The following is an 11,712-nucleotide window of genomic DNA, read 5'->3' on the forward strand; positions in this document are numbered from 1 at the left end:
CCTGTTTGGAGGCAGAAAGCTTCACATGGCTATCTTACGGAATCTTCCTTATACTCGTGGTTCATCAAAGTGGGTGAGTTAACATGCACAGGAAAGGAGGACTCAACCACAGAGCCCTCAGGAGACTTCTGAGCAGAACTGCACGGGGTTACTTCTACACGAAGGCCTCCACTCTTGGAAAGGGTAAATGACTGGGCTGAGGATGTAGCTCAGTGGTTCTGCTGTCTGCCTCGCAAGTGCTAGGACCTGAGTTCGATCCCCGGTACCAAAAAAAAAAAAAAAAAAAAAAAAAAAAAAAAAAAAGGAAAAAAGGATTCAGAGTGGGACAGAGTGCTCCAAGCTTTACTAGACAGTAAAAAAGAAAAAAAAATTAAATTACCAAACCAGCAGAACTCCGAGAAAATGCAATTTCACAAGTTATAGCAAAAACACTAAAAGCTGTTGAAAATTTGATCTGTGGTAAGATTTGTCAAATATTTTAACTTCCTTTAGGGGATAGAGCTGCATGTCCTACAAATCAGTTTTGAAACTTGAGGCTAGCGATAGACTGGTTATCTTACAAAGGAGGGAACGAAAGCCCACAGAAAGTGGAGAATGATTTGCTTAGGAAAGCAAAACAAATTAAAGGAACAAGACAAGGGAGGTTTCCCAGCCAAGGATCCTTACACACCCACACTTAAAAAGATACAATTTTGGGACTAGGGATGTAGCTCAGTGGTGTTGCTGCCCGCCTCACAACTGCAAGGTCCTGAGTTCAATTCCCAGTACCAAAAAAAAAAAGATACCATTTTAATACTAAGCATGTTTGAACGCTACACATTATAAGCAACTAAAATGACAAAAGTTATTTAAGTGAATGTGCAATTTTTTTCTTTTTTCCTAAATAAAACATTACCTGCACCATTCTAAGCTCTTCAGAAATGGCCTGGAAAGCTTGCTCACTCATCTCAGGAGGCACAGGCTCACTGGATATATCATTATCTAAGTTGCTGCAATTCTGAGTATGCAGACTGCCAACACTCCCAGTTTCAGGGCTTAATTTTGGTACTAATCGAGAACGAAGTTGATAAGCCTTGGTTGGTGTAGTTATAATCTGCCAAAAAAAAAAAAAAAAAGATTATAACCAACAACATTAGCATGTATAAAAAGAATGGCATATTTAGCAAATTTATGAACATAGAAGATACCAGCCAGGGATTTAGGTCAGTGGTTCTGCCGAATGCCTCAAAAGCACAAGGTCCCAAGTTTGATCCTACTACCAAAAAAATCTATATAACAAAAGAAAGGGAAAATATCCTTGAGAAATAAAATAAAACTGACCACATGGGCTGGGGATTTAGCTCAGTGGTCCTGCTGTCTGCCTCCCAAGCACAAGGTCCTGAGTTTGATCCCTGGCACAAAACAAAAACAAAAACAAAAACAAAAATGACAAGGAAGTAAATCTATCAGTTCAACACAATCCCAAACAAAATTGTAGTATGGGTTTTAAAAATGTAACTTGCTAAGTTGATATCTAACTTTATACGAAGAATTAAAAGTATAAGAAGAAATACCTATCTAATATAAAACTGCATTATAAACACAACAGAGCACAGTGTTTAAATTCTTTTAATTCTTAAAACAAAAATGACTGAGCTTTCAGGAAAGCAAGGGAAATATCCAGGCTCTCACTCTTATTTCCCCCAAAAAACAGATAAGAATATTTATTAGAATCTGAATGGCAACTGTAACAAGCACAAAAGCCAGAGTAAACATGGGGACAAATGTCCACAGGAGCTGGAAATTTTTTTGGGGGGGTGGTACCAGAGATTGAATTTGGGACCTCGTGCTTGCGAGGCAGGTAGCGGAACCACTGAGTTAAATCCCCAGCCCTAAGCTGGGATTCTGAGCCTAAGTATGGAGTCTGCTGCAAGGTGCTGACCCAGCCTGAGACTCCAACATAAGCTGGGGTCCTCATGGGAAGCTACACGGCTCCCACACAGGCACGCTTCTTGGTAGAAGCAAGTTAGATGCTGTCAGAAGGACAGTGACTCAGCTGAGGCCCTCCAGGTACAAGGACATACGAACCCATAATCGAAAACTAGACAAAGTGAGAGAAAACAGACCACCTGAGTGAGACTGAACAAACAACAAACAGCACAGACTCCAAGGTCTTCCTGTTCTGGAGTTATCTAGAAAACGTTAAGAAGTAAAAGATGCCATTAAAAAAAAAATGAGCAAAAAAACCAAGTCATTGTTTGAAAATGACTAGGCACTTTTAAAAAGGATCTGATAGAATTAATGACCAGGCACTTGCAACTGTTTGTTTATTTATTGGTACTGGAGATCAAACTCTGGACCTCGCACTTTCGAGGCAGGCGGCAGAACCACTGAGCTAAATCCCTGGCCCAAGCAATGGTTTATTAATGAGCACACTGTTACTACTGTGATATGGCGCTTTTTTTTTTTTTGTACTGGGGACCGAACTTGGAACCTTGCACTTGTGAGGCAGGCAGAGGAACCACTGAGCTAAGTCCCTGGCCCAGTTCCCTACTCTTTGGAGGATACGTATGTGTGTCTTGATTCTTCCTGCCTAATAACGGCTCTTCACTCCTCATACGAGGTTGTATGAGTTACTTGCTGTTGAGGGAGAGTCATCAGATACTATAGTACTTGTGAGTTATCTAGAATCATTACTGATTAAAGAAATATTTGAAGGGCTGGGAATTTAGCTCAGCAGTTTGGTGGCCTGCCTTGCAAGCGTAAGGACCCAAGTTCAATCCCCAGTACCAAAAAAAAGAAAAGAAAAGAAATATTTGAGTGTGTGATATTAAAATGGTTGCAAATTTGAAGGAAAAATAAAATGAATGTTCCTTTAAAAAAACTAAAAGAGAAAATCATGCTTTATTAACATGTGTATAGTCAAAAAAATGGTGAAAAAAAATACAAAATTATAAAAAGTTAAATATTTCTTTAGCCATTCAAAAGTGAAATAGATGCATGGCAGGCCCAGTGTAAAAAGAAAAAGGCACACGCACAAAAAAAGCTAATAAAAAGGTCTCAGGGCTGGGGCTTAGGAACAGTGGTTCCTCTGCCTGCCTTGTAAGCACAAGGTCCTAAGTTCGATTCCCAGTACAGTTCTTCAAAGAAATGAATAAACTTGTGTTTAAAGTCTTCTAATAAGTGAGACAAAAGGCATCACTGGTAAAAGCAACTATGACATGTAAACATGTCATAGTTTCAGGGCTGAAGAGAGGTGGCTTTTTTTGTTGGTGCCAGGTGGGTCAAACTCTGGATCTTGTGCTTACAAGGCAGGCAGCAGCACCACGGAGCTGAATCCCCGGTCCTGAGGAGAGGCTTTTAACCTGCAATCTGGCACAAAAACCGGAACTGCCACGGTCAGCACCAACATCCGCATCACTGTCACAGTCCCTCAGGTCCCCGCATGGTCCCTGACCACTCTCAGATGCTCAGACATCATTATTTTCTTTCACAAAGACTGGTTTGTAGTGGAAACTCCTGTTATCCCCAAGTGTCACCCTGGTAACTGTGTAATTCTCCTGTTTAGGGCTCTGTCTTTAGGGTTTCTGTGCTACTGCAAGCACAGTGTATGTTACTCTACAGCAACAGATACCATTTACAGGGACTCCCAAGCACCAGGCACGTCATCGTTGACTGCTCTGAAATCCCTGCAATTAGATCACCTTCACCCCAAAGTCAGAGAAAACAAAGAAGAAATCCCAAGGTCAATGGCAGAGTAGAAGTTGACTCCAAATGCAGTACTCTTGGGTGCCCGGCCCTACCTCAGGGGTGCACACCAGAGTACCGGGTAAGCCACTGATATTTGAAGATGGACCCTGCAGGCTTCTCCATTAATAAGAGAAACGTGCGACTCCAGGCTTGAGCACTGCTTCACATAACCTACCTTAAGTGTTTCAGCATGGATTTTATTCAGTTGTGAAACTTCTTGCCGTTTGCAGGCTTTTGTTGCTTCTAAAAGGTTTTCAAGATTAAGGTTTGCTTTCTGCAAAGACTGAAGCTCTGATTCCAATTCCAGCTGCTTCTTCCTAAAAGATATTATAAAACTGAGCATTTCAAGTAATAAATAACAACATTTACAAAGTACTTTATAGCTTGTATTTACACATAACTTTATAACTTTTTTTTTTTGAGGTACTGGGGATCAAACTCAGGACCCTGCACTTCTGAGGCAGGTGCAGAGCCACTGAGCTACATCCCTGGCCCCATCTTTATAATTCTTTCTTTAAATCAGAGATATTCTCTCAGATCATTACTTTTTCGTTATCCTTTTCAGGCTGGACAAAACATGGCTCAGGACTGACAGCTATTTAAGGCATTCAGTTAATAGACGGCAAAGCACAGATCCAAAGCCCACGATGGCACCATTTATATGTTTTTTGTTTGTTTGTTTGTTTGTTTGTTTTTTGGTACTGGGAATCAAACTCAAGGCCTCATGCCTGCCAGGCAAGCATTGCGCTGCTGAGCTACATCCTTGGCCTCTGTATCACTTTTTTTTTTTTTTTTAATACTGGGGGTTGAACTTGGGTCCCTGTACTTGCAAGGCAGGAGCAGAACCACTGAGCTATATCCCTCAGTATCACTTTTGAAACAAGCAGTTCTTTATATTTTAGGATAGGACTAGTCTCCATCATATCAATGTGGTCTATCTTTTTTTTATACACAATGAGCGTCAAGGAAGAATATTAACAAACCTGTAATTTTAAAAAGTCCCTATTTATCTTGTAACAACTAGGATTTAAATGTGGTGATGAGACAAAAGAAATTCAAAATGTTAACACGAAAGCAAATCAACACTATAAGAAAACAGGTAAGTATAAATGTATTTACACTTTACCGAGTTAGTTCTTTGAATTCTTCACTTTCCTGCTTTGAATTATTCAGCTCAGTCTGAACTTGCAGGAGCTGTGCTTTTAGCTTCTCAACATTTGCCAATGGACACGGTTCTCTCAGAGCTTTGGGAGAAAATTCCTGCTGGCCTGAAAATAGGGAAATGATCTTTCTTTGAAAGCGGAAAATAACAAAACACACACGCATACATGCGTGCACGAGCACACGGCCCTGGTACTGGTGACTGAACCCAGGGCCATCTCAACTGCCTCATCCCTGGTCCTTTTGTGCAATATTTTCATTTTGAGAGGGAGTCTCGCTAAGTTGCCCGGGCTGGGCTCAAACATGATCCACCAGCCTCAGCATCCCTGTGCAGGGCTTATGGGTGTACAACACCACGCCTGGCCACAAAACACATTTTCTGAGTACTCTGACAGTCATCGATGTGGATGCACACAGAAGATAAATACGGGTACGCTGGAGGGCAAGCTCTTAAATAGAAGGGCCTCATCAGCAGATGCAGGGTACAGTGCAGTGTGCCAAGGACAGTTAGCAGTTGTGGGCAAGAAGCAGAGGCTGCAGGATGGAGACGTGGCGTTAAGGCAACACCTCTCCATCCGGACCGTGACGGTGACAGGTGCGGCATGCATGACGCTGGGTACAGAAACACCAGTGTGGACCGTAGGAACGAGCATAAGCAGCCAGTGTGAGCAGATAATGAATTATGTAGAAGAAAAGAAAGCAAATAGGGGGGCAGCAAGCTGAAAGAACTTGGTGCCATCTACCTGGGAGAAAACAGGGACTGCTCTGAAGACAACGGCAGAGTCCACTGAGTCCCAGCGCAGGAAAATACCGTGTAAATGTTGCTCAGCAGATCACACACGTTTAGAAACTGATCTCACAAACTACTATTAGTATCTGTCTATGGTAGTAAGTAAAGATGCTATTGAGGCCAGAAGGCCAACAAAATACATCTGATCTCAAACTACTATTAGTATCTGTCTATGGTAGTAAGTAAAGATGCTATTGAGGCCAGAAGGCCAACAAAATACAGAGTATTATAGGGAAAAAGAGAAACAGAATGAGTATTTTCTTGCTACAATCATTAGCCTACATAATTTATTATTCTGTGATTTTTTTTTTTTTTCTGGTACCGGGGATTGAACTAGGACCTCACGCTTGCCAAACAGGTGCAGCACTCTTGAGCTACATCCCCAGACAATTCTGTGATTTTTAAAGGAAAATACTTAGGAAGTAAATTCCTTTATGAAACATAAAATAAGTAAGTATGTGCATAAGAAATTAACACACTGGGTCTGGAGAATAAAATGAAGACTAACTGCAAAGCACAAAAATTGCCCTTGAAAACAGCCCCTCCACGGCCAGGGATTTAGCTCAGTGGTGCCACCACCTGCCTTGCTCTTGCAAGGACCCAAGTTCAATCCCTGGTACCAAATAAATAAAATAAAACAGCCCCTACTTGTTGATTTAGCTCAGTGGGACCACCACCTGCCTCACAAGAGCAAGGTCCAGAGTTCAATCCCCAGTAACAAAAAACAAAAACAAGAACAAAATAGCCCCTCCTTGTGCCAGGTGTGGCAGCTTCTGCTTACAATTCCAGGACTCAGGAGGGGAGGCTGAGGCAGGAGGATAGCTGTGTTCAAGGACAGCCTGGGCTACATAGTGAGATTCTGCCTGAAAAAACACCAACCTTTCTTAGAGGAATCATTTCTTACCTTTGTCATTTCGCTCTGTGTCAGATGCTTCAGAAAAAGCTTTTTCTAGTTTGGCAACAGTCTGGGCATCCATTTCGTGGGCTCTCTTCACAGGTTCTAATAACCTCAGTCTTCTATTTTCCTCTCTGAGGGAATGGTTTTCCATGGCATACTTTGCAACTCTGGGGTGGTGCTCTATCTGTGGCACACAATAATCACACAGCTTTATGTATTTACAAACACATCCTTACTGAACTCCTGCTCTGCTGCAACCACTGTGAAAGCACCCAGCATTTGAGGTCAGCCTGAAATACATGTACCCTTCACTCTCTTTATGCTAAGTGGTTTTACTCTTTCATCCAGGGACCTGGGGAGCCCAGCACAGGAGTGCACAGTGTGACAGGGTCTCAAACAAAAGCAACACATCGAAAAGAATGAGGAAACCTTCTGTTCCCCCGATGGAAATGCCCCTCAAGACACTGTAACTGCAAGGGCAAATTGCAGAACAGTACAAAAAAATTAAGAGTAAAAATATTTATCCTGTGAGTTTAAGGATGCATTAAAAACTCTGCAAAGTGACACAAAAGGCCGGTAACACAGTATTTTGCTTTTTTAACTAGGTGCTTTTGTTTAGTGAATCATCCTCCCCAGAAAAAGGGAAAAGCAACAAGGACAACACCTGAAAAGCTCAAGTCTGAACAGACTGCTGACTTCGGTGAGCACAACTGCCTACCAGGGACTCTGTGTGGCCAGCTCGGGCTGAGTGCCATGAGGAAGCATCGGACGCGGTCTTTGCTTTTCCTTCAGGCCCAACTGCTTCAGGAAGTGGGGAAAGGACGCAAGCAAGCCACGCTGCCCAATTCATTTAAAACCCCTCCCAATGCAACCTGGTGCCAAAAGTACAGCCCTTCGACCTGCCACAGCCCGAGCCTGCATGTGCCGCACACTCACTTGTTCGCGCAGCATCTGAATCTCATCCCTCAATTCCGAGAGCAGGCGGTCCTGCTCCTCAGGCAGGAAGCTTCCCGGGGGTTCCTTGAGCAGCTTCTCCAGGCGCACGATGTAAGCCTCTCGCAACTTCACAATCATTTTATAAGACTGAATAAACTTTTCCTTTTTGAGGATGAGGTCTTCTGATTGCGTAATTTTTTCTACCAGAGACTTTAGAAATTCGTAGTTGGGTTAAACATGAAAAATAAGCTTCTCTAAATTTCCACAAACCCAGCACAAATACTATGAATTTGACCTTAAATTTCAGATTATGATTTGATCTTAAACAGATTTTCACAACCTTTTTTTACTTCCTTTACTAACCTGCTGCTATTTCACCTAGTACAGCAATAAAAACCACAATGAAATATCCTGAATCCCTTTTAACTTGTTAGTTTCCTACCTTCTTTTCCTGTTTGGATTTCTTAAAGAGTAACATTGCCTCCAGGAAACACTCCTTGTACGTAGTCTTCTCTTAATTGATCCAGTAAGAAAAAGGAGGGAAAATGGTTACTTCCGAAATTTTAAAACCAAGAGTCCATTCACTCACACCTGGTCCTTCTCTGTTGAAAGGCCTCGCGCTCCTCTTACCTCCAGCAGGGAAGCTTTCCAGGGGGGTCTGCCCAGAAGCGCGCTGGGCCAGCTCTTCTCGGAGCCGCTTCACTTCGGCTTGGAGCTGGCTCACATTCCCCTGGGAGTCTTCGTTCACCACCGCCTGTCCCACAATGCACCAAGGGTTAGAGGGCCGCTTTCTGAGTTGCATGGTCCTGGGTTTACACTTGTTTACATGCTTTGGAGTGAGGAACATCAAACCAATCTGCTTCCACCTCACTGTGCGGTCAAAAAGCCACTGGAATCAGTGTGTGTGGGAGGCAGGATGCTTCCTCTCCCACGCTGTAGCCTACAGCAGGGATGGCAAACCTTTCAGGGCTTCTGATGCTGGGGCACCCTGGGATCTGAGTGTGTTGCTCTAAGACCTACTTCCCTCTCAGAACAACACCTGCCCCACATAAGACAGGAGAGTGAACATCTAAATGGGTACCATTTCCCTCGGTCTTGGTTCCCAAGGCTGAAGGAGCCCAGCAGCTAAGGGCACAAGGACCCGCAGGGCTGGCCTAAGCCCTTTCAGCTTGGCACAAACAGCCCTCTTGGAAGAAGACAGCCCTTGTTTTCTAACAGGGCCTGTTATGTTTATATCCAGACACCCCACAAAGCCTCATGCACTCATGGGGGGACTTCTGAAGAATGACTGAACATGGGGGTGCTACAGCTACATGTGCTGCTAGGAGGTGGGGTGTAGTTAGAAAGGCAGGTCCCTGAGGTGCGGCCTAGAGGGTTACTCTCCTCCCCCCACGTTTGTCCTCCCGCTCTGCTTCCTGGCTGCCAAGATATACAGCACTCTTCTCTACTCGGGGCTTTTCACCATGCCTTTCTGCCTTGGGGTAGGCCAACTACGGACTAAAAACACCAGCCAAAATACGTAAATCTCTCCTACTCTACGTTGCAGGTCTTGGGCATTTTGTGACAATGGCAGCCTTCCTGGAAGGCAGGGTTGGTTCCTGCTTCTTCACCACACTAAAAGGTTATCTTCCTGTTACTGAAGAAAGGTCTCGCTAAGAAGACTTCTAGAAGATAAAAAGGCCACAAGCAAACGTAGCACTGTGGTATGGGGAGGCTGCACACAGGTGGAAACGGAGCACATGGGTACTCTCCACTTTCTGTTCAATTTTACTGTAAATCTAAAACTGCTAGAAAAGTCTATTAAAAACATACATTTTAAAAAGGCCCACAAAATTACATGGGTAATAACAAATGCTAATAGCGAAACATCAACCAGGCCAAAGGGGACTAACCAGGTGTTGCAGCTGTGATAAACCCAACCACTCAGCAAGGAAGAGCACTTTGACAATCCAAGGACCCGTGTTCTTGTCTCGGGGCCTGCCTGTCCACATGGGAAAGTGTGAATGGCTCAGCTGTCAGCAAGTCCCCAAAACCCTAGCACTTGTCACTGATAGGCAGTGGGGGCTGATGCTGACAGTGATTCTACAAAGCTCCTAGTTTTGCTGAGTAGCTGGAACAGGAGCTGTTTATCCAAGAAGCATACAGCAGTCACCACCTGGCTCTTACAGGAAGTTTTCTGACCCCAAGTGTACAGCAACACAGAAGCTTCTTGTATGTAAAATAAAATATGGAATCCTTGGTGATGCAAACAACATGAAAGGCAGAGCGTGTCAAAGTTATCAAAGTATTTTCATACAATTCCCCCTACAATACACATCCCATGTGTGCAAGGGGAAGGCAGACACATGCACACACAAACATCAGACTGCTAGCATTGTGCAGGCAAATATATTTACTCTTCACCATAATCGTAAAGGAAAAACTCTGCCTTAAGAAACAGCAGCAAAACAACAATGCCCGTAAGACATAACCTAGCTCTCAAGTTACAGGAATGAAATAAAGGACTGGGGTGCAGCTCAGCAGGACAGTGTTTTTGTGTAGCACCTGTAAGGCTCTGGGTTGAATAGCTAGCACCGTGGGGGTTAAATAGAAACCTTGCATACAGTTAAGATAAGCTTTTATAGAGAATAAATAAGTTATTGGTAATATTAAGGCAATCAAAAAAATGTTACACTTAGAGCTTAAGTATTTTCCTAATTCACTTAATACAGCATAGCGAATACTCAGGTATTTTACCTTGTTTTTAATCAGTTTGGCTCTCTGAGCAAAATTAAGTGTTGACAGAGTTTCTCCGAAACACCTGGATCCAGGATGAACATTTGCAATTATGGCTGTTTTGGCATTGCCACCAAGAGAGTCCTGTTCAATGACATGAGTGACAGACATTTTTAGGAGATAAATCACAAGATCTTCTTAGGCAAAGAGAAGATATACTCCGGCCACCAGCGCAGAGACTAGTCTTAATGAGGACAACAGAAGAGGCCAGTTTGTCCGGGGATCAACGTTACCCTCAGTAGGAAGGTGAGCTTGGAGTCTCTGTAGCAGACATGTCTCTGTTTCCCATTGCCCACATCAACCAGTGCGGTAATCACTTGTCCTAGGCAGCTCAGCGATCGATTTATGTTACCTGCTTCCTAATGCATTGGGGAAAAGAACACAAGTTTAGGTGCACTAGATACTTTTTGATATTTTAAGCTAAAATGGATCTAGCAGGTGACACTTTAGGATGGAAAGGAAATTTAGGGACAATAGTAGTTAAAGACAATTAATTTGAGCTAAAAAAAAAAAAAAGTATGCTCAGCTACCCTCTACCTTTCCCTGTCTGCTGTGCACCGTAACTCAAGAATGGCATGGGAACAGATGGTCAGGAGGAGCTGTATTTCAGCCTTTCCCAAGCCAGTACAACACAGGCCAGCCCTGCAAGACTGGGCAGCAGAATTGAGCTATAGCTCCCAGGCGGCCACCGAACATGAGAGCCAACAACTAACCCTCCACAGTGTACTGCCTGGGCCACCACAGGCCACGACATTCAGCAGGTCAGGTGCTTTCAAAGGCCCTTTGGACTCGGGCACTTCTAACGCACAATGAGTTTACTGGAACATAACCCTGCTATCATGTTGAGAAACATCTACATAAACATGCTATTGTTTTAAGCTTCATAGGGCGATAGAAACATGAGCCTTGGCCTGAGGTTGCAGCTCAGTGGTACGGCACTTGCCTAGCACATGCAAGCTCTGCATTTCATCCCCAGCAACACAGAAAAAAACAAACAAACAAACAAAAAAACAAACTGCTGCAAAACATGAGATTTAGGCTGTCTGAAACTGCCTGAGAGCTTAGGAAGCTCAAATCTCACTTTTTTTGTTTGTTTGTTTGTTTGTTTCCCATCTCCTCAGGACAGAACTGAGGGCTTTGTGCATGCTAGGCAAGCCCTCTAAGCTACATTGCCACACCTTTTTTGTCTCACTAAACTGTACAAGGTGGGCCAGGGATCTGGCTGACTGGCACACATGCCTGTCTCACAGGTTCTGAGTTTGATCCCCAGTACCAAGAAAAACAAAAAGTTGTAAAAGCTGGCTTTGCATTTGCAATCTTCCTGCCTCAGTCTCCCACATACCTAGGATTACAGGAATGTGCCATTGTATCTGACTTCAAGGCTCACATTTAATGCAAAAAAAAAAAAAAAAAAAAAAAAAAA

General features: G+C 43.4%; 1 protein-coding gene across 2 annotated transcripts in view; it reads right to left on the minus strand.

Moving 5' to 3' along the window:
• The window catches only part of Kif15 (kinesin family member 15), a 50,571-nt gene that overhangs the window by 22,258 nt on the left and 16,601 nt on the right, over positions 1-11,712 (minus strand). For both annotated transcript variants that reach the window (XR_780308.2, XM_010624416.3), the window contains exons 9-17: positions 10,523-10,648; positions 10,251-10,373; positions 8,145-8,268; positions 7,957-8,027; positions 7,515-7,724; positions 6,585-6,762; positions 4,856-4,997; positions 3,905-4,046; positions 896-1,093 (exon numbers count right to left, since the gene is read on the minus strand). Coding sequence is in view for 1 of the 2 variants with exons in the window: in XM_010624416.3 (XP_010622718.1) it covers positions 896-1,093; positions 3,905-4,046; positions 4,856-4,997; positions 6,585-6,762; positions 7,515-7,724; positions 7,957-8,027; positions 8,145-8,268; positions 10,251-10,373; positions 10,523-10,648 (1,314 nt within the window). In the remaining variant the exon portion in view is untranslated. The remainder of the gene's footprint in view (positions 1-895; positions 1,094-3,904; positions 4,047-4,855; positions 4,998-6,584; positions 6,763-7,514; positions 7,725-7,956; positions 8,028-8,144; positions 8,269-10,250; positions 10,374-10,522; positions 10,649-11,712) is intronic.

This window comes from Fukomys damarensis, unplaced genomic scaffold (assembly GCF_012274545.1).
Source record: "Fukomys damarensis isolate Sample0158 unplaced genomic scaffold, DMR_v1.0_HiC HiC_scaffold_12, whole genome shotgun sequence".
NCBI classification, from domain to species: Eukaryota; Metazoa; Chordata; class Mammalia; order Rodentia; family Bathyergidae; genus Fukomys; species Fukomys damarensis.